At 41.8% G+C, this 27,897-nt stretch overlaps 1 protein-coding gene across 2 annotated transcripts in view; it reads right to left on the bottom strand.

Annotated features, from left to right (window-relative positions):
- Positions 1 to 27,897, bottom strand: part of ptprn2 (protein tyrosine phosphatase receptor type N2) — a 151,741-nt gene that overhangs the window by 85,250 nt on the left and 38,594 nt on the right. For both annotated transcript variants that reach the window (XM_085286999.1, XM_085286998.1), the window contains exons 7-10: positions 27,809 to 27,849; positions 26,849 to 27,273; positions 22,493 to 22,579; positions 15,452 to 15,531 (exon numbers count right to left, since the gene is read on the bottom strand). In XM_085286999.1, coding sequence (XP_085143125.1) covers positions 15,452 to 15,531; positions 22,493 to 22,579; positions 26,849 to 27,273; positions 27,809 to 27,849 — 633 coding nt within the window. The remainder of the gene's footprint in view (positions 1 to 15,451; positions 15,532 to 22,492; positions 22,580 to 26,848; positions 27,274 to 27,808; positions 27,850 to 27,897) is intronic.

Below are 27,897 nucleotides of genomic sequence, written 5' to 3'. Positions count from 1 at the left end.
CAGAACAACCTGATATTAATGAATTACAAGAGTCAGACGCAGTGTTGGTCAAGTTACTTGAAAATAGTGATTAGTAACTAATTACTGATTACGTCTCCAAGGAAGTAATCTCATTAATTTATTGATTACTTACTTAAAGAAGTAGTTAGTTACTTTATTACTTAGTTACTTTTTAAAAACATGATACACAACCAGAATACGTGATAAAGAAATAGACCTCTCAGCCCAACTCTATTTTTTCTGCATAACCCATCATATAAAGTTGAATCAAATGGAAAAGTCTCTTTTTAAAAATAATAATAATGGATTGGATTTTATATAGCGCTTTTCAAGGCACCCAAAGCACTTTACAATACCACTATTCATTCACTCTCACATTCACACACTGGTGGAGGCAGCTACAGTTGTAGCCACAGCTGCCCTGGGGCAGACTGACAGAAGCGAGGCTGCCATATCGCGCTATCGGCCCCTCTGGCCAACACCAGTAGGCAAGTAGGGTAAAGTGTCTTGCCCAGGGACACAACGACCAGGACAGAGAGCCCAGGGATCGAACCGGCGACCTTCCGGTTACAGATGCGATTCCCAACCCCCTGAGCCACGGTAAATAGTTTTAATCTTTTAACTTTATGCACATTGCATCAAGCAAAAACTAAATTATAAGCAATAGTCTTTGACTGGAAGAAATTTGTTTAACATTTAAACCTATTTTTCTGCATATTCCAGCATATAAAATAAAATAATACACTTACTCTTTCAAATAGATGCAAGTAAAACACAGTAAGAAGAAACAAGTTCTGTTGCTCTTAAATCTATTTTCACCTGTTTAGCAGGAGTGGGGCCTGTGGAGGTTTGCCCAGTGCCGTAGAGGTCATGTCAGTGGGGGGATCTGGGGGTTCTCTGTGAATTTCACAATCCTGTGGCAGTTGCTAGGTGCTTGCTCAGATTTGAAGTTTAATTTTTTGGTACAGTGGATGATGTTTTTGTCACTTTTTATGGATTCATACTCAAAGTAATGTCAGTATTTCCCAGCTTTAAACACTGCATGGTCGTACTCTCTCCTGCGCTCCATATTATCCATTGTTGATGTACACATGTCTGCACCACCATGTTTCTAAGATTTTTAGGACCAAATATAATAGCTTCAGTTTTTGCCTGATTAAAGCTGGGTATCATCTGCATAAAAATCAAAATTTTGCCAGTGATTTTATAGTAATATTGCCCAAGGGAAGTATGTATAATGTAACTAATGTTGGTCCCAGCACAGAACCCTGTGGAACTCCACGACTAACTTTCATGTGTGAAGAAGAGAAAGACATTTGCATGGATGAATTTGGAGTGCAACACCTTTTATACCAACAGTGTATTTTAATCTCTGTAATAAAATATTGTGATCAACTGTAATGACTGCTGGACTGAGGTCTAACAGGACAAACACAGAGATGAGTCCACAGCCAGGCAATAAGAAGATCATTTGTCACCTTCACTGGTGCTGTTTCTGTGGTATGATGAACTCTGTATACTGACTGAAACTCCTCAAGTAGACCATTCCTCTGCAAATAGACAGTTAGGTGTTTGACAACTAACCTTTCAAGAATTTTTGCAATAAGAGGAAGGCTGGATATTTGTGTGTCTAAACTAAGATAACTCAAGTGAAAACCTTTAAAGCTGTGATTAAATCACAGCCACCTTGAAAGCCTGTGGTAAGTTTCCTGTTGGCAGAGATTCTAGTAAAGCTTATGATAGTATGAAAACATAGGTTGTTAACACTACAACCTCTGCTAATGGTTTCCCTGTCAGTTAGCCTTGACATGTTAACATCTCCTCTGCAACACCTCCTTATTTATTCATAGAAATCCAGTGTAAGTGCTGTTAGAATAATGCAGAAAACCCTCCACAAAAAATCTTCTTAACCTCTTATCCAGTTCAGACTAGCAGGGGGGCACATTGAGAATCTCTAACACAATAATTTTCCACCTGATATTGATAAAATAATTCCTTCTTTGCCTTTGATTTCACCCTACAGACTTCGAGGCCAGTGCGTCCTTCATTAAAGCCCAGCCTGAAGTGCTTCAGCTGCCTCGTCTTAACTACAGCTTACCTATGACATATCATGCGTAAAATGTAATCACTGAATGTAATTAGAAGAATGTGCGATACACTCTGAAGTGCTGGCATTACTGAATACTTTTTTTTTTTTACCTTACTAGTTTTGGATTTAACGGCATATGAGCAACTAATTATTAGTTAATAAAGTCTGATGCAGTTCAACATTATGTAAATAATTCTCACATACATCCATGACACTAAAACCAGCTGCCACATATTGGGGTCTGGTGATATTAAATTGGCCGCAATTGTGAATGGTTGTTTTGTCTTGTTCTGTGTTAGCTCTGGGATAGACTGACAACCCGTCCAGAGCACTAATCTTGCACTAAGGTCTTGTATGCACAATAATCAGGCGCGTTAGCATCAAGTAGCATCAATTGCGCTCAGCTTTTAGAATTGGAACCAAAGTAAATGATTTTCTATCATCACCGTGCATTATGTCATTATCTTAGCCCAAGTCCAGAATCTTTCCAGCCGCAAAATTTTCACTACACAGTACTTGTCATTTTGCAATATAGATATCCACCTGCAGAGTTCAGTCGCTCCCACAACTCTGCTGTCAGTGGGGGGCTCATGTGTTTTGTATGACAAGCTGTACAGAAGCTGCATGTAAATACAGCTGTGCCGTGGGCAGGTCTTGGCATTCATGCTTCTCACGCGTCTCATGATGACTGCAGGACTGAAATATCTGGCTCTTTGCAACCAACATCCCCAGAAAACACTAGAATGCTTCATTATGGTTCATTATTTGCAGATTTCTTTTTTTTTTTCCTGGGTAAAGCTTTCTGTATTGTTTCCTATTTAAAATGCTGCACTCAACAGCAACTACAAACACTTCACTCTGACCATATGCAAACCGAAACACGCACATCAACACGAAGCTGCACCCGATGGTTAGTCATGCCTGTGACTAGCTTTAATTACTGCTGCTGCTGAACTGCAGGGACCTCGCAATCTGCATTACAGGTAAAAGGGGGCAAAAGTGGCCCGTGGACACACAAACACATATAAAGAGATGCACAAAGGAAGTGAAAATTGAACATCTGTCTTTTTTTTCCCTTTCAAGCCCCCTGCCAAAGAAAGCTGGTGCTGCACCTGGACATGAATTATAGAGAGGCACTTGGATGAGGTGGGTGGAAGAAAGAGAGAAGAGAAAGAGAGGTGAATGAAAATGAGGGGACAGGGTGGATTTCATGTCTCCCCCATCTGGAGACACTCACCAAGGGAGCTCAATGGGTCAATGATCAATTCACTGCCAATAGCTGCCAATAAGGACTGACACAGTGATATAGTATATGCTGCATAAAAAGTTGCTTTAAATTATGCATAATAGCAAATAATAGTGGCACAGACACATTTAAAAAAATAATAATACAAAAACAGACAGCTCATTGTGCACCCTCTATTGAAAATGTTATGAAATGGCCCTCAAATACTACTCTATGTTTTCAGACAGCTGTAATCCTTTAGAAAAAAAATTATACTCAAAGAGGAACTACAAAAGCAAATAGTGCTTTGAAGATGGAAAGCCCGAAATGTCACCCACCCGCTTTGAAGCTCCCTGGCTCTCTTTGTTTCTCTACACTTGTAGCTCACAAAACCACAGGCAGAGCACACTGCATTCAGGGGCCAATTTAGAGCGGATGTACCATTAAGGGAGAAAACACACACACACACACACACACACACATACAAACACATGCTCATGAGCTCAGACAGTGATATACTGTATAGGCCGAAAGAGACAAGCGCGCACAAACACAGGTGAACACACACCTGGAAAGGCGACATTGTACAGCATACGTATGGCCATCTCCCTTTGTTTTGTACCGTCTCTTTGTAGTTTCGAGCACTTTAAGTGTCATTTGCCGCCTCTTTGATACACACGTACCTTCTGGTTAGTCCATTAACAGCCACATCCAACAGTGACGATTTATGTTGCTTCAGTATACTCAAATTCAACATTTTTGCAACTCACCCTTGACGCAGTTTTGAATCTTGTAGAGCTTATTTAGGGGACACGGAATGAGGGTGAAAAGCAAGCACGGTGAAATCAGTCAAAATGAATGACAGTAAAAATGTAAATGATCTTTTTCCCATTATTTTCTAAACAAAGCATTGCTTATTTGGAGATGAGTAGCACAAAATAATCAATACCAATTACCTCTTTAGTAGATTTTGATTTGTGCCTGTTCGTCTCTTTAGTCAGCTTAGTCATGTTTACCTTTTTTAAGGCTCGCCGTCTTTAGACAGAGCAGAAGCAGGAAGGAAACAAGTAAAGAAAGGAAGAAGGTAACGTTCTTATTGCAATATACATAGTCTATTGATAGAAATTATTAGTCTATTAGCAGCATGACATGTAAAGCCGCTGAATGAACCAATTTTTGTTATTTTAATTTTTGGATATTACAAATAAGTCTGATGATGATGAGAAGTTTTTTAAAGCACGGGATGGCAGCATACATCAAACACTTCTGGAAATTTCCTGAAGAAGCAGAAACCACTTAACAGTTACAAAGAGTAAAAACATCATTTGTAAAATATTCTTTAGCTTCTTTATTTTGTTGATATAGAAGAAAAGGTTGCTTTTTAAATTTGCTCAACGACCGAGTTTAAATCCAGTTTACTTAAACCAGACTGATTGTTCATATTTTTTACTTGTTTTGCTTAATTTGCAGATTATTTATTTTATGCTGGACCTTATTGCCGGGCCTCAGTTTATTCACTGTCTGAAACAAGCTGTTTGAATTCTTCTCCTTTAATTGTTCAGTCACACTAGGGGACGAATAAGGTGACCTTCTCTCTGTAAGTAGGAAAAATGGGTGGTTGGCCAGCAATTGCATTGAATTTTATTTGTTGTCAGACACCGACTGAAAGCAGGAGCGATGACCAGAGGTTGAGAGTGTTTGAAGGACCACCTTCAAACACAAGGCGATTACATCTGTTCACCTGTTGAGAGGCAACTTACCACCTCACAATTTGCGGTCTGACTCATACTGACTGAAATCACTCTCAGACAGATTGCTTAAGGTTTGCAAATAATTGCCATCTAATTTACAAATGCAGACAGACTGCCAAGACATTGCAATCAACCTGAGTCAGTCTGCACTGATGAGCACAATTTGTCTGTGAAACATCTCTTTGCAATAAGAGACTCAACTTAAATAGTTGCCAACTGGTTGTATTCTGGTTACACGCCTATATAAAAGCAAGGTCGACCCCTGCCTATTTCATGTAGCATTTAAATCTGAATTTGAATTTTAGTTCTAGCGGGATTTTGAAGTAAATATTTAATTGAATTTCTGTGTATGCAGACAACAACAGAGTTGCAGTTTTTGCTGCTTTATCACAGTTAATCGCTGTATTATCTCAAACGGATTGAATGTAATTGCCAACTTGACCCCATTCATCAGAATCAGAATAAGAATACTTTATTAATCCCTAAGGAAAATTTTCAACCACAAACTATGTCTTATTGCTGTTTTATCACCGTCTTGATGCACTAAAGTTGCTATGAAGATGGCAACTGACTGAAAGTGGTTGCAAGCGTCCTCATCTTCAAAGGTCACAAGTTCATCGCACATGGTTGCACCAATTGGGCTGTGTCACAGTCTCCAGCCACTGTTTTCCCTGTGTGACTGTAGCATAAGCTAACTTTCCTTTGATTGGCTGCCTCTCACAAACACAAGCTCTGAACTGCAGGTGGTGAGATTTGCCCTTGTGCCTTAAAAGGAATCCCCCCACCCCCACAAATAAATAAAATAAAAACATAATGTAAATGCTACAACTAAACTTTTCTCTCAGTAAAACATTCACAACTGCATGATGGGAGTGATTAAAAAACTAAAATACTTTGATTTAATTATGGTTCATAGCAGGAGCTGGAAAGAAGCTCATTTCCGTAGCTGTTTGTGTCTGCTGCTTCATAAAGTGGCATCCATCGAGTATACCGACTGCTGTGCGTACAACAAACACAATACACGAGTACCCGCTGATCTTGACATTAGGGCCGTCGGCACACGGACTCTCTCGTGGAGTAGCATTTACTGCGGGCAGACATGGAAGATGAAGGGATGAGGGAATATAGAGATGGGGGTGGAGAGGTCGAGATGAACCAAAGGGAGAATAAAAGTGTTGCTGATGGCAGGACTGAAGAGGAGGCTGGATTTTCTGCTCAACATGGTGCTTAAACCCACAGCACCAAACATGTACCCACCATCTATATGGCCAGACTGCCTGTGTATATAGAGTAGTGGGAAAACTCTACATCTCTGCTGGGTTTAGTTGGTATTTTTCTGGCGTTTGTGAACAACACTGATGGAAAAGATACTGCACTGACAATTACGTCCCTTTCACTTTGGCACAATCTGTTTAGACAGAAGACTGCGACGACTAATCGTCTTTACGACTTTGTGGCAAAACAAGCCATTTTGTCAGTTCATAAAACATGAAGCTAGTGAGCCATTCTGTTATTATGCTCACCACCATGTGTGAGAAAATGTGCTGTTGCCAGCCGTCCTGTGTGGCTCAGCTGGAAATTAGATCACGGAAAAGTACTTGGTTAAATAAAAAAATTGCATCATCAACTCTGGCTGAAATCCAAATGAGATCAATTATAAAATTTGGTGTCACTTAATAGCAACAACCTGCAAACTGGAACAAGCTAATACACAAATAAAACGCCATATTCATTAGTCGTGTCTGCACACCTGATGTGACTGCAAATCTCCAGAGAAACAAAGTGGCGGATTATTATCTCCAGAATCATATTTGGCATTAATAATATATTTTGCAACACGGTAAGTTTCCTATTAATCAAGATGAGACGGTTTGATATCGGCAAATCCGTTTAAATGAACATGAAGCTGGAGCAAAACACAGATGTGGCAGAAGTTCTGCAAGGCTGACTATGTTCACTGTCCTTAAAGGGACATTCAGTCTTACTTTGGAAAGTTGCCCCACCCCCAGCTTCGCACACACCGTTAATCATGTTGGATTTTGAGGCTGCTTCCAACCATTCCTGTAACTTTCCCCAAAAAACGACAACCTGACATTTACACCCACGTTATGCTGTGATTGTCCTGAAAGAGCAGTGGGTTTTAACTATTTTTTCATGTGAAGAATCAGGAACGCTTTTCTGACTAATTAAGGTCTGCCTCATATTTCATATTTCCTTATGTTGACCACTGTTCTCTGCAATGATGACAAAAGAAGGTACTGGAAGTGGAAAGATGCAGAGCAATAAAGTCAATGCTATATCCTGCTTAGAAAACTGGCTGAAAATCCTGGTTATATAAAGTTATACACTCGTTACACATCTAGATTACCCTTAAGTCTATGTATTTCATGCCTCTTGTTCAAGTCCAGGTCTCACGGGAAGCGGTGCAAGCTGAGAAGCCCTGATGTCCCTCTTTCCAGGGTCTCCTCCCAGATGGTATTGTATGAACCAGCTCAAGTAGCTCCTTTCGGTTAGTTACTCTCCAGCTCTCCATCCATCTTCCAGTGGCACCTCATCCAGTTTGGCGGGTGTGTGTCGATGCTTTGTGCACACCACATCAGATGTTTTGGGAACCAGTGCAACCATGTTCACTTTTTTCACTACCAAAGAGACTAAAGCAACCAATTTCTCTTCTTTCGTCACATATGAAGCAGCTTATATTGCTGCATCAGAGCATTTAAAAGACTAAAAAGCAGGAAGACAAAATCTGTTTTTGTCTGGTTTAAATAGATTTATGTGGACGGATATTTTTTCTCCAAATACAAATTAAAGGGTTTAGATCCATGAGATTGTTATCCATTTATACTATACGTTAAGACAGAAGATACGTCGATTCAGTCTAAAAATGCTAAAAGCTGATGATTTGCAGAGAGGCGGCACCTTAATGCCTCAGCGTCATGCCCTGACACACTTCACATTCAAACGTATCGCTGTACATCCTTCTTGATCCATGTCCGTTTCCCGATTCAAAGCTTTGCTTCCCACCACCGAAACAATGCATATTCAATTTTTGTTTACGAACTCAGGGTCTCTGCGGGTGTCTGAGAAAGGTTGCTCCGTCGTTCCAATTTGCGTTGCGTTTCACCCCCTACTCATTAATCTCCCTCCATTCGCTGATAGCTTCGTTTGGTCCACTAGAAATCGCTTTCAATTATTCATGCCTATTTACCACAAATACCTTGGAGATGGAATTAGCAAACAAACAATGCCAGGCGACACTAATCCTCGTCTACAGCAAAGATCCTTTAATGCACTGGAGATCAGGCCGGCTGTTGACAGGCACCTGTTACTGTCTTCAGCTGCTTCGCAACAGCAATGTTGACACAGTAAATGTGTTTACGGGAGCAGCGCAGCCCTGACCTTACGCTAAAGGTGCAGGGATAATGCAAAGGAGAGAAGAATAAGTAAGAGGAGGAGAGCATGGAGAAAGGACAGGCGAACGACTGGCAAGGATATACAGGATAAAGACAAGTGTAAGACTCGGCCCGATTCGTGGGCTGGAACACTCTCGGCTCTTCAACGCAGTAGCAAATGTTGTACCTGACACCTTTTTTTGTATGAGATGAACACAAAAGTCAGCGATGATGAAAGCTTGCTCTTTGGGCCAGGGACGTGGATAAAAACTAGATGTTTCAAACCGATTTATAGACACCAAAATGCTCTGATAAAGCATTTGTAATAGCTGTCTTTGACAATTTGAGTGCTTTTTTTTTTTTTTTTTTTTTTTTTTTTTTTTACTGGAGGCAGTTGAGGCGGCAGGAAAAGAAAAAAAAAAAGAGGAAGAGGCGTCATGACCTTGGAATTAAAAAGACATATAATACCCTCGTAGAGAAAGAAAGTTTCCACTAAAACAAAGTGAAAATATTTAGCAGCTTACAGTGAGTAACACAACTCTGGTTATCTAGTGCCCTGCAGCTAGCAGGCACACAGGCGCGCGCGCACACGAGCGCTGTGTGGAGTGAATAAATTTCGGTTTACCTAGTGTAACGGACAGCGGCTGTTTCTGAGATCAACAATGCATAAACGTTAAGACAGAAAAGTGAGATATGTCATATCGAATGAGCATCACTGTGGATTTATGTTTGTACAGGCGCATGTGTGTGTGTGTGTGCCCTCTAGCAGACAGGGAGATGATGCAAGGGAGCCTGGAAAGGTACTACTGAGACTGAAAGCAGATAGTGAGAGTGACGGTTTAGATGACTGAGTGCTGGGCTCGTAGCTGAATGACACACACACATTTTCTCACACACGCATGCACAGAGCCAGGGGCAATGCAGGAGAAGAGACTGAGGAAGACTTTGATCACCGAACTGAGCACATTCAAGCACTCAACCAGAGAGGGCAGCCAGTGATGAGGAGGAGAGAAGAGAGCGCCCAGGGAGGGAGGGAAGGAAGGAGGGAGGGAAAGAGGGAAGAAGGGGGTAGGGTGGGTGGGGGAAGAGAGGGATCGGGTTGTTTTCTGACCTCTACGCTCATTGATACAGATGTTAAGGCATGAACACACAGACAATCAGGCATCCGACATGGATTCTACCAAGCAAAAAAAAAAAAAGACAGCTTTTCTTGACGTGTTTCTTGATAGTGGAAACCCATGCTGACAAAACTAATTTCATTCCAGCTGTATGTGCCTGGACATGAGCACACCAAAGTGGAGGAAACGTTCGGAAAATTTAATTCACACTTATTTCTTTAGCCTCTGGCGGCTTGCTGACTTCTGAATGGTAAATATTACAATATCAAGCAGAAACCAGATACACAAACGTGTCGCTCTGGAATCCCTGCGGCTTATGTTACCTTTGCTGGCGGCGTGTGACTGAAAAAAAACACCAAAAAAAACCAGGCGGCTGTAGCACTACGGAGCCGTCCTGCACGCCTGAGATGCAGGTGGATAAACCATTGTGCTGTTTGCGAAGAGAGCAGGTAATTATCGCTGGCATTTTGACAAGTGTTTGCCAGAGTGAAGGTCAACTCTGTCTGCGTGGGAGATCTATGCTAATCTGCTCAGCTGGAAAAGACTACCACTCACCACTCGAACGGTAGCTAGCACTATTATGCAGCCACAGCTACTATGTTTTCACTTCAGAGTTGTCTGCAAGGGTGTGTGTGTGCAGAAGAGTGTGTGTTTGTGTGTGTGTGCCTGCAAGCAGAGCGGAGAGAAGAAAAAAAGGAAAGAGAAAAGACAGACAGAATCAGACAGGAAGACAGACAAGTGGAGTGAGATGGAAAAGGAACCCGGTTAAATTTAGGCTGGCTCTCTTATGGTTTTAGAAAAAACACCAGTCAGTGTGGTTCATTTCATATCGTGTAAAAATCTCTTTCTTTTAAGGTAAATGGCTCAGATTTCCATCCAAATGAAGACAGAAAAGTGAAAAATAAGAATCCAAACTAGTGTACGTCGCTGCTCTTTAGCCTTTTTTTGGTGAAAAATAGAGTTGGGTGCATACAGGATAAACAGCTGGGCGCCTTTTTTCCAATAGGATGTCATTAAAGTCTTGCAGAAGAAGGAAGCGCAGTGAGATGGCGTAACTGAAAACACATCAGGCGAATCTCAAACAGTGGAAAACAGTGATGAAATTATGCCACATTCTATTTGTTTCACGTATTAATCTGAATGTTTTCTGCTCCACACAGAAAACATCTGATGCCTTTTTTTTTTTTTACGAATAACCATTTATGAAAATATAGAAGGGGCCGCTCATAAAGTCGCCTACGGGGGGAATTATGAGCTGAATCTGCAGCTCTTCCTGGTTTTTTATGGCTCTTCACAGTGAGATTGCACTCTTTCTTTAGCTGTTGGGCTCCTAGAGAATCGTTTTCATCTGCAGAAGGCAGCTGTATTCAGTAAAAAATAGCAACTTAAAACAACTGTATACTATCTGCTCGCCCCTGGCAGTTTTTTGCTTGTGAACAAAGTTGAGAATTAGGCCCCTGAAGAGTTCTGATGTTTTCCTCAGGAGATGGTAGAGACCAAAAACAGAGACCGCTGGCCTTTCATTGGGAAGACTGATCATAATGTTGGCGGTTTAATGGTTTATCATACCAGCATACATGACAATAGTCTGCTTAGAACCTGTCTTCATATTAAAAAAGCAAGTCTACTTACTGTTTTTCAACTTTTCTGCCCCATCAAGGGGCAAGCACTTTATTTTGGGAAGGATTTTTAGGTGCATAGCAATTCAGTTTTCCTCCTGGTAAAATCCTCAGGAGTTTTCTCACCATCATCTTCCGTTTGACTCAGCAATCTCCATTCTGCTGTCACTTACATGTGAGTGAAAGAGTGTGTGTGTGTCAGATAGACAGAAGCGGAGGCAGAAACACGGGGGCAGACTTTGTCTATGTCCACATCTCTGCGTGTCTGCCTCGGGTGACAGCCGTGTGTCAGGGTCTCTGCTCTCTGCTCCAGATGGCCCAGCAAGTTGCTCCCGGGGTCCCCAGACTCTCAGTGCTCATTGACCAAGGCTGGGGTTCTCACGGCCTGGGGGCCTGTGGACTCATTGCTTCGGCCTGGCCTCTGGGGCCTTTGAGGCCTCCGAGGGGCTCCGGGGTCGCCCAACCGTGACAGCCAAGACAATAGGAGTGTCCTCACCCTGCTCCCCACCCACCACCTACAGCCCCTCTCAACACACAGTCACACACCCCGGTGTTTGGCCTGGACATCCTCGATCCCCGCAGGCAGACAGTTGCCGTGTCATCCAGCATTAGTTTTCCTCCCAGCTAATCAATAAAATACTTTAACGTGTAGGTATGATAACTGTGTTGCAAAAATGCATCGTATCTCATCTTTATCAATTTAAAAATATATATAAAATAAGTCATAATTATAGAAGCTTTATAAAACACCCTTCCTACACATAAATCCACCTCCTCACCGTGAAGAGCGCAAACATGTAAGTGGATCAAATCCATCACCAGCTACAAAACGTCGCTTTTCGGTGAGCAGAAGCAGTTCTGACAGATCTATTTCCCACTGACTGAAGGTGATTTACATGTTTAGAAATCACTGAGAGGAAACAAGAAGGCAAAAAAGAGAAAGAAAGTGGAGTTCTAAACAACACATCTCAACACTGGTTTTAACAGCTTGGCTGCCACTTCATCAAATATTGAATAAATCATTTTCTTGGCACAGTATGAACACAGCTGCAAAAAAAAGAGAGAGAGAGAGAAAAAAAGAACAAAATCACACACACCAACACGCACACGTCCACACGCACATGCTAACACGGACACACAGAATGCCTTGTAGTTTTGATAAAGCAGCAGCTTTCTCTTTTGTTTTGCAGCCGAGCAGGGATTAGGCAGTGCGGGCCTTTGTCCTGCGGTTTTCCAGTTGAGCAGAACACAAGAGCCTCTACCTCCACTAATACAGTCAGACCTCCCAGCAGGCCTTTCACCACACAGCCGCTAAGAACCTGCTGCCTAAAAGATGCTTTTCAATGAGTTATCAAATCTCCTCTATACTGTCCATGCCTTTCAACCGAGTCTCTTTGTCTATTCTTTTCAATGGAGCATTGAACACATCAAATAGAACTGATGGGCAGATAGATGGACAGCAGAATGTAGCAGAGCCATATTAACCTCTTTCAGACACTGCCGAGTACAGTAAAGGTACTCGGTTTAACGTATAACAAACCTGACTGAGAACTTGCTAAATTGGAGTCGTTTTACCATTTTTATTTAGCCACACAGGACAGTGAACAATTTACTTGTTAATCTAAATTAATAAGGAAAAGATTTATTGACAGTGAAAATGATAACTTGTTGCAGCTCCGACAGTAAGCAAACATTTTTCTGAACAGCATTAAAACAATATTTTAGTCCACAGGAAGATTAATCGCAAGTCATTTTCAAAGCAAACACTCTCAACGCTTATTCAAGCGCCTGAAATATGAGTATTTGCATCTTTTTCAGTTTGTTTCATTACTCTAATTTCTTTATTGCTCTCCACTCTCGGAGCATGTGAGTCACATTTTAACTTCTTCCTTTTGGGACCAAACTCTATACCGAATAATCAATAATGGAAATATAGTAATTGTTAGTGGAAGTCCTCAAAACCAGTCTACAACACAAGTAGTGCTAAAACCGTCAGATGTTAGTCGACGGGAAAATTAGATGGCAACAGCTTCTCTTCATGCAAAATATCAAAAGCAGTGCATGAAAGCCGTCATTTAGTCAACAGTGAAATTGAATAAAAATGATTCTGATTGCCACTGAAGTCATTTACCGAGAGTGATCCTGAACATTTATGTTTATTCGCTCCTCAGTTGTAAAGATTTGCTTCTTTTTCTATCATTTTAAAGTGAAAATCTTCTTGTTACTGGTGCATTTGAAAGAGTCTCCTGCAATCATCGCTTGCAGCAAATTTATTGAGGAAAATTGACTTGTCTTTACGGGCATCTCTGTTTTCTCTCATGTTGGTGGCAAATGACTAATTAGACCTGTTTAATGGTTATTGATCTGCTTCAAAGAAAGATGATTTTGTTACATTCTCACCATCGTTCTTGGGTTTTGTAGTTTCACGACTGCCATCAGGCTGGATGTGGAGGCTCTCAGCGGCAGGTTGGGCACAGAGTACAGCAGGGGTTTCGATGAGTTCATTAGGAGGCCACGTCATTTATGCACAGTCACACATAAGGCAAAGGTCAGCCAGGATTACCCAGGTGGCCACTGCATGTGGGTGTCAGTTTGATTTTTAGACTGCACTTTAACCATGCTGTTGCTCCACAACCTGGTAACCGCTTTGAAATCACCACGCCTTTGCTGCACTGCATTGAATTCGGTGTCACGCATGCTCATTTGGAGCTGGGAAACAGCTACAAAGCGACAGTTTGTGCATGCACTTCAGATTGCTTTTAATATCGGGAGGCGAGTGGGAAGTCCACTCCACTTCACACTGTGGTGGAAACAGAGGGTGGGCAACAAGGTAGGAGGGGGCGCAGGGAATAAAGCTCTGGTAGGATTTAATCTAAGGTCACCGGGGGGACACACGGAGAGAGGATCCAACCAGTCAGCTATCTCTAAGTGCTATTTCTATACTTTTTATACATTTCCGAGCTGAAACTCTTCGGTCTACTGGGATAAAAGAACAATGGATCCAAGGGGAAGTAGCTTGATAAGCTCCGTCTGTTCACTTTTACAAATTGCTATTCAGGTGGGCTGTATTCATAATTCATCAACATGGGTCAGGCTCATGATCATGTTGACTTAACATTTGGTCTGACATTTCAGCCCTGCTCACGCCTGTCATTAGCTCTCGCCACACGCTACCTCATCAAAGTCAGTCACACAAGCGAGGAGGGGAGGGAGGAGATGAAGAAGAAAAACAAAACGTTAACACAGAATAAAAAAAACCCAAAACGATACAGTTTAAAAATAATACCTCGTGCATACAACGCCCGCGATATTTGTTCAGTTGATTGTTTTGTTAAACAAACACTGCAAAAGTGGGATGACGGCGCGGGATAAAGATAGACACACACCGTAATCCGGCAAACACACGCGCGTGCGAAAACGCACCCTTAAACCCGCTGAACCGAAGCTCAGCCCCCAGCTCAGGCTTTCTTGCGGTAAGTCTGTATCATCAGCCATCATCCAGCGCTTCCCTAATGGGAAACGAGTTGGTGCCAAAAAAATGTCGCCGCGCAGAAAAACTGGAGCAGCAACACATTTCTGCCAATAACAACACCACCATGTTGATTCCAGTGGGGTGATATTGGATGATATTGACTGTTGGGAGTATTGCTGTGCTTCTCAAAGTCATTTCCGACCAAAGCAAGGACATCGACACACATCCAACACATAGGCGCACTTGCTGCACGCACTAACACCAACGCCGGGCTAATCGGAGTGCAGACATCGAACAGGAGAGTGGAGGCAGCGCATACTGACAACCTCCTTTCTGTGGGTGACAGCTCTCCATCAGTCTACATCAAACAAGTGCATACATGCAGGCACACTCACACACAAGTGTACACTCCGTCTGATTGGCCGTTGCAAACCTGTTTCAACCTGCCACCAAATAAACTGTGCTGTGTACTATATATGTGTGTGTGTGTGTGTGTGTTTGCAGAAATAGCAGGTGTGCACGCTGAGCTCATCATCTCTGTAACTGATGGTCATCTGTCATCGCCCGGTGTTGATAATCTTCTTAGGGACGGGGGTTTGTCCGAACAAGATGAACACCAGCCTATCTACTGTATCGGGAGAAACTAATCTGTGCTCTCATTTACTGGAGCCCAGACTGTCACAGAGTGGTCCGGCTGGTAAAAATTAGATGAATCGCAGTGAAGGTTGTCAATGGGACGATTGCGTGAGGGCGACATGTGAGGAAATACGGACCGCTGCTCTTACCTGCAACTTGAACTAGATCTGCAGTGGTGACGTTCTTGGGGTTCGGACCGACTCTGAACGTCAAGGCAGGGCCAAGGACGCTGCAGATAAACAGCAAAGGAGAAACAGAATGAGCAGGTTTTTGGAAAAATGTGAAGACGCTCAACAGCTCAGGTCCATGATCTGTGAAGATCGAACTACGGGTGAGCTTAGCATAAAGACTGGAAGCAAGTAGAATCAGCCATTCGAGCTCGATGTTTACAAAATCTCTAACAACTACTGATTACTGTAATATTACACAAATAAGAAATGTCATATGAAACGCCTGTACAGCTGCTGGCAGGTTAGATTTTTACACTTCTAAATGATATTTTGATAGTTACCTTAATAAGGAAGTAGGAATAGAAAGTAACAACTTCTCAAAAAATATAGAAACATGCAACTGTAAAACCAAACTATAAAATGCACAGAATAAAACGTTGAAATTACTTCCACCCTGTGACATGTAAACCACTCTTCTATGGGGCCACCTGTTCAAGTGAGAGTCACAATATGAAGCCCCCTAGTGGACGGTGAAGTCACACACATTTTCATAAAGTAATCAGATTAAATTTTTCGCTGTAGAAAGAAGTTTTCGTCCCACGCAGAGTGTACAGTGGACGCTAATGTTTATGTCACTTTTGAAACTTAAAGTAATGTAAGTACTTCCACGCATTAAATGCTGTATGGTCATACTTTCCCCCACGCCACGCTCCATATTATCCGTTGTTGATCTACACACGTCTGTTGAGATCTACAATGGATAATATGGAGCGCGGTTGTACGTCATTGTCATGGGACACTCTCACAAACAAAATCACGGTTTAGTAACGCAGTATTGCAGTAACGCAGCGTGCTTACGGGAAAGGAACAGTAATCTAATTACTTTTTGCAACAGTAATCCCTTACTTTACTTGTTACTTGAAAAAAGTATTCCGATTACAGGAACGCATTCTCTGGTCTGATCAAAACATGTGAATCCATCCACATGAGTAATAAAGGAACAGCCAAAATTACCAAGTGTTAAAAGCAATGTTGTATGTAGGAATATGTTTAAAAATATGTATGTTAAACAGAGATGTGATTAAGTGTTTGGGAAAGCAGAACATTTTGGGGGAAATGACTCCTATAAGCAGCACAGCAAAGGATCATAAAGATGCTAAATATTGACTCAGAAGCCCTCAGGCATATGTTTCACCAACAGATCAGAAATATTAAGAAGAGAAACTGTAAATTACCCAAAAAACAAACAAAACCTCCCCCAGAAAATATGTGGAGTGATCATGATTTCTGTTTTCCTTTCAAGCCTGAAATTGGCCAAAGAGCAAAGTACAGTCATGAGCGGTGCGCCTTGTTTTCCCTTCACCTGCGGTAACCTGCCTGTACTCTCTGCACCCATTTTCCTCTGTGTGGTCAGGAGTCAGCAACAGACTTCTCACCCTGGAGGAGAATAAATGTTGAAGGTCCCCGAGGTTAGCCATAAAATAAAATCTAACAACCCTAGCAGACTCGGCGAGACCGCCCAACAATGGTCAAGGGAAAAGAAAACCTGTGAAGCAATGTGTAAAGAAAAAAATCCTACTCATTTTTTCTAGAAGCAAGGAGACCATTTTTAACAACTAAGAGAGCAAACACACATCGACTGCACAGCAGTGAGTGTGGCTCGCTTTTAAACACGGACCAGCAAAGCAAAAGTGGGAAAAGGTAACCAATGTAGCAATGAGGTCATTTTCCTCAAGACTCAACATTAATATTAAAGCAGTGACGACTGAGACGCCGACAATGAACAAACAAACGATCATCACTTCCCAAATTTAGTAAAAACATGAAAAGGCCAGAATGAGCAATCAGCTTATTATCAAGTACTTTTATTATTTCATTCAGTCACAAATGGCTCTTTTTTTTAAGCAAGTGAAAATTTAACCACCGAGGTGCGAAAATTTGCACCTGTCTCTAATACAAATCTGCTTATTTGAACAATTTATACAATAAAGACCAATTTTCTTTGCTTCTAGCGTAGTGCTAGGCTTTATTCTGTCTTCTTTAAGATATTATTACCGTCACATAAAATTGTTCTATTTCTTCTTTCTTTATGAGTACATTTTGTCACTTGTTTAAAGGAAACAAGACTTCTGGAATAATGAAGTAATTTAACACTGGTACACAGAGGAACCTGTTACAGATTATTTCTGTGTTAGAAGTTTGTCCATGCAGTGCAGATTTGTCCATGATGTGAATCTCCTTTTCCACCACATGCCAAAGCTGCTGCACTGAGATCTGCTTACTGTGGAGGGCATGTTCAAGAAACCAGTTTGAGATGTTTGAACTTTGTGACACGGCACTGATGGAAGCAGCCAACAGAAGACCTGTACGCTGTGGTGATAATGGGATGGACAACAATTCTCAGGTAGGCTGTGGTGTTTAAACAATGCTCAGTTAGTAATAAGGTGCTGAAAGTGTGCCAAGAAAATATCCCCTACACCATTACACCACCACCAGAAACTTGAATGTTTGGTACAAGGCAGGGTGGAAGCACGCTTTCATGTTGTTTATCCCATATTGTGATCATACCCTATCCGAATGTCATGGCAAAAATTAAGACTCATCAGATTAGGCAACGTTTCTCCAGTCTCCTGTTGTCCAATATTGGTGATCCTCTGTTGACTGTGCCCTCAGTTTCCTGTTTTTAGCTAACAAGAGGGACACCAGGGGTGGTCTTCTGCTACTTCTACTGCTAATTCTGCTACATCTTGTGCATTCAGGGATGCTCTTCTGCATACCTTGATTGTAATGAGTTTTAATTTGCGTTGGTGTTGCCTCCTATCAGCTAAAAGCCATTCCTCTCTGAGCTCTGACATCAACAACGTAGTGGTTGGTGTGCCTCATTTTAGGACTATTCTCCGAAACCTCTAGAGATGGTTCTGTTGGGAAATCTCAGCAGTTTCTGAAATACTCAGACCATGACACATTCAACTCACCTAAATCACCCATCTTCCCCATTCTGATGCTTAGTTCAGACTTCCGTATGTTGTCTTGGCCACGTATACATGTTTACATCCGTTGAGTTGCTGCCATGAGATTGGCTGTTTAGCTATCTGTGCTAAAGAACAGTTGAATGTTGAACTTAATGGAGGTATTAAGTTCTTAATAAAGTGATTGCTGAGTGTATAGTAAAAGTGATAAAACCATAGACTTATTTAGTTGCATTCAGACTGTATGAGCTGTATGTGGCTGTACTTTTCTTCTCCCCAGTTTTTATGCTAAGCGGAGTTAAGCTAACCAGTTGGCAATGCTTATCTTACTCTCTAAGTAAGTGAAGAGAGTGGAGACAGCTTTAAAGAAGTCCAATGAGTCTGAAAGAGCTAAAATTAAGGAGATAAAATGTGTTTAGTGTATATGACTTATATAACAGCACATGTATAGATGTTTTGTCCATAATTTACTGACAGACGACAATAAGTAACACTGAAAAGAGAGCGTGTGGGGGTCCCATTTTTGGCATTTCAGTACATCATCATGTCGGAATTGTTATGTCCAGGAAAGTGCACGTACATTTCTAGTGTACTTCCTGCCAGACTGTACAACAGAGAGCGAGATTCATCAGACTGCCAGAGTGCTGTGACCCAGACCCACTCACCATCAGTCAGCCTGGTACAGAGGCAGCAACGCTCACTCGGCCAGGAGCAATAACACGGGCAAATACCGCCAGACAGACGGACCCAGCCGTGCACTGATGCATTTGTGATCAGGCACACACACACACACACACACACACACACACACACACACACACACACACACACACACACACACACACAGAGGTCTGAAGGAAATATGTCCTTCTCTAACGCCTTCACCTCTGTTTGCTCTCGTAAATGTCAATGTTTCCACAATCTTTACCCCTGCCTTCGTCCTCCTTGGCTGTTCTGCCTGAGATCTCAATGCATCTCAAATTGAACTGACGTGATTTCTTTTTCCCTTTTTTTTTCAAACCGCACAAACCCTATTTAAATATACTGGGAGGCGGGGGGAGACTGCCACAGTTGGGAGATGAAGTTAAGATAGATAAGTTATCTAGAGGACTTCGCACTGCCTCCTGTGTTATCGGATGTGTGAGCTTGGACTTCATATTAGCTCTGCTGGTGGGACACGAGGAGTATGTACGTGCAGAGTGCTTGGCGGGATATTGGCAGGATGTGTTTGTGTGTGTGTGTTCTTGCACAGACTGTGTGTGAGGATGGACCAGTGAGTGTGTGTCCCACTCCCCCTAGTGTTTCTAGAGAGTAAAACCCTTACGTCATCTGAAAAAGGAACATTTCATCCCCTGCCCATCATCATCCAGCTATTTCAAGTCTCTTTCAAATTTTTTTTCTCTTTTAAATTTTATGCTGATTATCGTAGGAACAAGCTCAAACATAATTGTGTTCGGCATCTCAAAATCTTAACGGCGCCCAGGCCTCCTCTTCTCATACTCTCTGTCTGAAAGTCTTTTCTGCCTGCCTGTTGTCGTATTTGAGTATCTCTCCTCCTCCTCTCTTACCATCAGAGCTCATCAGAACGAGTGTGAAAGAGAGACCCCCCGAAGCAGGGCGGCGTGCTCCGACCCAGCTCTTGTACTCCAGCCGACTCATATTCAGACAGAGGCTTTCAAACACTCACCTGTCGAGGCCGCACAGCACAAGGCACAATAAGCTTGCATCATGTCCTTCGCCTCGGCTATTTCTACATGAATGCGCTTTCATTACTTTGTAAAAAGGGAAAAAAAGGACGCAGATAAACAAGTCAGACAAAGAGGAAATTTGCTGTATTCTTTCTTCCATATCAGAATGACGTGATGTGTTTCGGAAAGCTTTATTTCAAGCAACTGTGTGGTTTTCACACTGGCTAAATGACTATAATGAGCAGGCACCATTGATACTGTACACTCACAGAAATGCTGAACCATATAACATTTAATTCTCTTTTATGAATATTATGAATTAGTTATTAGTTGCAATGAACTCACGTACATGCAGAGAAATACTGCTGGGTAAGTTTTATAGTGTAAAAAACAATGATGATGGTTTTTCAAGCATCTGTGGCAACATTCGTGGGGATATTGATTTTCAAAGGACACTGGGGACAAAGGTATGTGTGGTTTATTCCCACTGATTCTAAAAACACGTGTATTATTTCTCTGTGTTATCATTATGACTCCAAAGAAGAGGACACATCGTCATTTGTACATCTTTGTATGAACCCCCCACCCCCACTTCACTATTGTGACGTAAGAAAAAATTCACTGCTTGTTCAAATATAGTGAAAACTTGAGTTTTATGAACTCATGTCTATGCCTGTTGTTACGTTACGTTTAAATCAAACCACAGCAACCAATCTGATAGTTTGTCTTCAAATTAATCAAAGAAGGTTTTTATTCCCTTTGTAAGTTGAACTTTTGTAAACATTATATTTTGTAAATATTGTATACTTCTTTAAATTCTGTAAACAGATTAAACTCAGTGTAATCCTAATTCATACTACATTTTGTGGTGCTCATATTCAACTCCATATTTCTATTCCTGGACTCTACTAGAGTAGCTGTGCATGAATCACAGTTTATAATCATGTGTATTCATTTTTATACTGAGCCTTAATTGGTGCAGTCAGCTTAGTGAGTGTTTGAAACAAACTGTTTTGGCTCCTCTCACTTCTTCTTATTGGCTGCCCCTCACAAACCAAAGATCTGACCAGCAGGTACGTCTGCGCTCACTGCCAGAGATAACCATATTAAGCATTATTAATCATCTCTGTGACAAGATGAAGGTAGAACTGTGTAAAATTGGGTGTTTAGACCAGCCTGAAAGCATGTGGCTACATGTAATGTGATTACTTCCTATTGTAATGGTATAGATATGACAGGAAATAAAGAAAAGCATAATAATTGCACCTTAAGTAGCACTTTAAATGCAGGTACCTGTGCTGTACTATCCTGTAGTCAACTTTCACTCAGGTCTTTCACCCCTTTCTAAACGAATAATAGCCCACAGCAATAATACCCTCTAATTGGGTTTGAGTGTCAGGAGTTGATTCTGAGTGATATGAAATGACAGGTATAATAACAAAATGAACGAAATCAGCGCCGGCACTATGCTACGTCCTCCTCGTCCTCCTAAACCCAAAGGTTGGATTTAAAGATCGAGATCAGAACGCCTCCTTGGCTACATTTATTTTAAGGCCCCTGTGCGCATTTTCGATGCTTAACAGTAGATACAGAACGCTCTGATAGTTTCACCCTCTCAGGAACTATTATCTGAGCCCGAATACTCTGTATCTACAGTTTCAGTGCAGCCTCACGCTGCACTGCACCGGCTTTGGTGTTCATATGCTGCGAGTGTTACTGAACCACCCAGATTTTACTCCTCCTGCAGGAGTGTCTTGAAAGGCTTGTCAGATCTTCGGTGAACATGTCTCCTCTGCCTCCTACATGGTCTGACACCAAGTGTACAGCAGAACCATGGTACAAGCACAAAACAGCCTGGGTTCAAGGACAGTTCGCCTGCTCATTAATATATTAACCGCCTCCTGCTGACTACTTTCTCGTTTTCCAGCTCTCTATTCACTGCTTGCTTCCCTTTCGTTCGCTTCCTCTCTTTGCTTCTAACGAAAAATCGTTTGATGGCTTGACTGCTCTCTTTTTTTGACAAGGCGCACAGTGACAATAGCGGCTAGGCAGTGTTTTGAATACAATGGAGACATCAGTATGTGTCTGGAGGTAATTAGGCCTGATTTCGCTCCCCGCGAGAAGTCAAACACTCCGAAAGGTCAAAAAAACAACAAACGCCTACAGTTTGTGGCAGTGTAGCAGAGCATTTTCACAATGCTCAGAGCAACTGGACAACCTTCATTCTGCTTCCTCATCCTCAAAGGCACAAAACAAAACATTTCAAATGAGGCCAATTATCCTCTGTTCGATGTATGGTTTGTAAACGGCACGGTAAATCATTATTTGCAACAATGTGGGATGTTTTTTGTGTCTGTACATACGAGAGCTGGGTGAGGTCTGCAACATGGAGGCTCAATCTCTGGGTCAGATGCTCCATCAGGTCCGTGCCCTGGTCAGTGGTGAGGGAGCTGGGGGTAAACACACACACACATACACGGAGAGGCGTCAAATTTTTAGGTTCACACCCATACAACATACAACCGTTTAGCCATTAAAATGTAATTTTTTTTAGGGAGATACTGTCACAATTCATACCCACAATTGGGTCATTGCACACAAGCGAATGCTACGGTCGTCTGAATGGATGTGCTGCACACATTTGCAGACACATACAAACACAAACAAACACACAAAGCACCGTGCCGAGGGAAAAGGGATCAGCTGCCTCTTCAGGCTTGGTAAATCACCTGCTTTTTTCCAGCAATGAGACAAACAATAAGGTGCAAATGGAACCTGCATGAGGTGTAATGGCTGTATCATATGGACGCTCCTTTCTCTCCCTTTCCTTCTCTCATCTTTCTTCTTCTTCTTCGCCTACATTGGCGTTCTCTCACCGACGCGCACGCACACTCAAAAGTAAAACACGATAACACAGAGAACACAAACAGCCGGGCACGCACGCGCCCTCACGGTGAGATGAGAATAATAAGGTGCAAATGGAATGGAGGTGAAGTGTAATGGTGGTCTGATAAAGCCATGCCTCATCTCAGCTCAGTCCACGGCTGCTCTCTCACTGGGAGAGTAAATCGGCAAGGAAATAGACCAAACAAAGGCAATCTGCTGGCCAGCGCGTCGTATGAAGAAATGAGGAGGGCATCCACACAGACCCACTCAGAAAGCCACTTTATTGTTGACAGCTTAACCTGGAATCACCGAGACTGCCGAGTAACTGCAAGGTGACATGCAGGACCAAAAAAAAAAAGTCATGGATCATAATGAGACATCGTTCAAATTTTGTTACCACCTCATTGCGGAGAAATGTGAAATAAACTGGGAAACAATTTCATGCTGCACTGGATATTGAGTGCAATATCACTTATGTGTTTTTTTGTGTTTTTTTTAAGATACTCGGCATCATCTTGAAGTTTAAAAAAAAACATTTTTTTTTCCTTTGGACATACTCTAGTCAGAATTATGCTGACATGTTTTGTTTAGCCTGCATTTGACACCACATTACAGAAGCTTTTCTTCAGCAGAACAGTGTGCCGTGCATGAGCGGCTGATTCACTCCACCTTTGAGAGAGTGGGAGGTTCTTTCTTTTTTTTTTCCCTACACTTTTCGAGGGGTTTTGAAAGTTAAAGATTCAACCAAGCAATTCCAGACACGTCTGCATCCCTCTGTGGTAATTCTAGCAACAGGAGTGACTTGGTTGTTGATGCTAGCACTTTTCCCCTTGGGTTTCTCTCTGTCTCCTTCTCTTCTATCCATACCTTTCCATTTCCCCCTCCACATTCACCATCCCATCCTCTTGCTATTCCCCAAACCCCCCACTACCACCGCCACAATGTCAGGAGCTGTCAGATAAGCAGGTTTGCGTAGCGTCACTGCAGGGTGCAAAGAAGCTGGGGATAACAACTGTGCAATCATGAGGTCTGCAGCAAAAGCACAGACACCTGTACAGGCCAACTATAGGCATGCACTAGGTGGGCTGAGGATAGACAAGAAGGAGGAGGGGCAGACATTTCACTCAGAAGGTGACCTGTTTCTTTCCCCTGGCACACACTCACCTACTAAATTGTGTGTTGACGTCTTAATCTGCTACTCCTATTTGTGTGGCAATAAGGTGACAAAGACTGTACCCAGTGGACCTTTATGAGAGTACGTGTGTTGAACAGGTGAAGGACAACCCTCTGACACTGGACTTGATAACGCTATAAAGGGATTTGAGAAAGGGCCAGGGGCGAAGACAGAGTCGATAGGAACTTATCTTTGCTGAGCTTGAGAGGTAAGAGAGAAGGAGAGAGAACTTGGCTGCCTTTGCTGACAAAGTATCATCATTAAAGCTGTAATACAACACAGTAATACCTACACACTGAGGGATCTATCAGCCCTGCTTTTCTAATCAGGTACAACACACAAAAAGGATTTCTAACTACAGTATCCTGTAGCATAGAGAAGTGGTTTTGATAGAGGATGCATGCAGTTTAAGGTAAGCTAACAAAGAAGACATTTGCTGAGTATCAAGCTCTGTTAAACAAGTCTGTCTTGAAAGAAGTGCGTCACTGTATCACCAGTAAATGGAGGCAGCTGTAAAGTTATAATTATAAGAGCCCAATGAGGAATAAGACAGGGACTCGTGCTGTTGCTGATGTTAAACACAAATGTTATTGATGATGGCTGTACTGACATACAAAGTATTTCTGAAATTTATGGGTCTGCATTGCACTGCATTGTCAGGGACAATCATGTCATCCCTTTACATACTACAGCTCAATGTTTTCAATCCTATACTGCAATTTATTTTTGTGGAGATGCAAACTGCAACATCCAGTGTCTCATCCCATGACATTTGTCTCCAGGTTGGTATAAAAACACCACAAAATACAAAACACATCATGCATTAGAATTTAATTTAAATTCTAATAAAGGCTTCTAGTTTTTTTATGGCTAGTCAGATTATATATATAGAAAGTGTGTACATTATTGTACTTTATTGAGCCCCGTGGGGAAATTGCTCTCTGCATTTAACCCATTCACTCAGTGAAGCAGTGGGCAGCCATTGGGCGCCCGGGGAGCAGTGTGTAGGGACGGTACCTTGCTCAGGGGTACCTCAGGGTAGCTGTTAAGGGGAATCGAATAATGTGGAGTAGCATGAGGCACTGGTGCTTACCCTAACATTAGAAAGAAAAGAATTAAAACTGAACAATTAATAAAGACTGAACAAGTATAGCCTGTTTGGAAGGGATACCAAGAGAAATCATCTAAAAAGAACATGGCAGCATGGCTTAAGTTTGAAAAGTTGCATCTTCTGGAACAATGTCCTCTGGACAGACCCACAGTGGAAATGTTTGACTGTAATACACAGCACCATGTTTGACAAAACCAAACACAGCATATCAGATGTCAACCGGTGGCTGAAGGGTATTGATTTGGGCTTGTTTTGCAGCCACAGCAGCTGGGCACCTCTGAGTGAGTGAGTTGACCATGAACTTTGTATAACAAAATATTCTTGAGTCAAATGTGAGGCCATCTGATCCACAATTAAACCTCAGCCCAAGCACAGCAGCAAATCTACAACAGAATGGCTAAAAAAGAGAAGAATGAAGGTGTTACAATGGTCCAAACTGCAACCCTCAGCCTGATTGAATTGCTGTGCTGGGTTATTAAGAAAGCTCTGTAAAGAAGAGTGGCGAAAATTCCTCCACGGTGAAAGCGAGCACTGCTAAAGGTGGTACTAAAAACTATTGAATTTCATATTACTGTAAAGTAAAAGTTATCCGTGCACTCAAATTTCATCAGTCACATCCAGCCTACAAGTTTTCTAGATAAGAATCCTTCATTTTCTATACAATCTTAATTGTTATTATTTATATCATTATTTATGTTTAGAAGCATCAAATGGACTTTTCCACATGTGTGGGTTTCACAACCATGATCAGTGTGTGTGAATGATGATCATTTATCTAAAACAGGAATCCCACTGGGCTTTGTTCTTGGCCCACTTCTCTTTAGTTTATGCTTAAATGACTTACGCAGAAAAGATTTTCTCAGCATTTGCAGTCCATCACAGCAGGATTTAAAAAGCTCCTGTCTTACACTTAACATCCCATTCAAGAAAACAGCACTAGTTTGGTTCTCTTTGTTTTAGAGATGTCAACTATTCCAACCTAAAATTTAGAAAGATATTAAAATTGTTCCAAAAAGTGGGAGAAACTTTTTGGGATTTCCTTACCTGGATGATTGAGCATGCATCAAGACATTAAAAATGTGCACTTTGTTGCAAAAGCAGATTCAGTTATTAGTCATTAGGGTGATATCTGGCTCCCAAGCAGCATCTCTGTATCAAGCAAGCTTAATTTAGTGATATGTAATTGAGCAACTAATAATATGAATAGGAAGTTGATAAGATAAGGCTGCAGTCATGTTGTTAAGGAAATTACATTTGCTTTAACAATATAAACTCAACTATCTGTCTAAATAATCACATCTAAGGTGTTCAGTGACCTGGTGGCTCTTATCAGGGCATCTGGCTCAGTAAAACATGGAGCCCCTCATCCATAAATCCTAATTTAGACAAACAGGTTTTTCTGGTCAACAGCATTACTGTGATCTTCAGAAGGCTTAGGGTTTAGTTTGGATTTCATTTCACCAAAAAACTTTTGTCAAGTTTAGGAAAATATGAGAGGTAGTAATTTCTTATATATGTATAAACATCATATGTTTGAATCATACTTACTCTGTGCCGGTGATGATGTAGCCAAAGTGTCTGTCCTTCCCTCTGCTGGAAAACTCCTTCACTCCCACGTGGACCAGCTGGGTTTTGACTTTCATGTCCTTCTTCTGTGGCTCCTCCAGCTGCTTCCTTCCTTCTGGGCCTTGAATCCTCTGCATCCACTTGTCAATGTCAGAATCGACCTGAACGTCAGGGTCCTCTGCCCCACCGGTCAGCCGCAAAGTGGACCCTTCCTTCGCAGGTGCTGTCATGGTCTTCTCCTCCCAGCGGTGGGGGACGGGAACTTGGTCTTGCGTTGTGCGGCTATGCACGTTCTCCAGTCCTACCATTTTCTGGAGCGGGGCTGGTTGCCCACTGTTGACCTCTGGAGCGTTACCAAAGGGCTCCATGTTGAGGTAGTCCAGCAGCTTGGAGAAGAAGGCGGTATGCTGTTGTGAATCAAGAATGAATTCTCTTTAGAATAGTGGAGACATTTTCCTTTTAGGTCTACCTACACATTACTTTTGTCTCCTTACAAAAGAGAATTAATCAAGAGAAAGTCTGTTATCAGCAACTGAAAAGATATGAATTTGTTCTGCATTCACCAGCGTTTCTCAGTGTAACTGCCAGTCCAAGGTCTAATAACATCTTTTTATTTTACCAATTTTAAAGGCTGCTTAGTAGATTTACTCATTTACCATTGTTAAACAAGAGTTTTGTGACATTGTGCAAAATAATTCTGATTTCAAAACGTTCCATCCAGCGAAAACGCTGGGGTCAGACAACAATCAAGGAATTTTCTACGTTTCTGCAGCTGCAAATTTGCTTTCAAGTTCTAATAATGCCAAAGTAAATGGTAGTCTGCACAACTTTCAAATCATCCCCGTTTTAAAAGTGTTCAAAAGAAAATAAAATGCAAGTTTGGACATGTCTCACTCCCTGAGAAACCAATTTGTTGGTTGGGCAGATTAATTTTACATTCACCTTGTCAACGGGCTCTTTGTCTGCGCCGTCTATTTTCTGGCCTGGAAACAAACACAATATATGTGAGCAGATTGTGTGAAAACTGAAGT

This window comes from Mchenga conophoros, linkage group LG9 (assembly GCF_057382185.1).
Source record: "Mchenga conophoros isolate Kocher_MC1m ecotype Shallow Benthic linkage group LG9, M_conophoros_male_GT1.1, whole genome shotgun sequence".
Lineage (NCBI taxonomy): Eukaryota > Metazoa > Chordata > Actinopteri > Cichliformes > Cichlidae > Mchenga > Mchenga conophoros.
The sequence above is the reverse complement of the archived record's forward strand: the minus strand, read 5'-3'. Positions and strand labels throughout refer to the sequence as shown.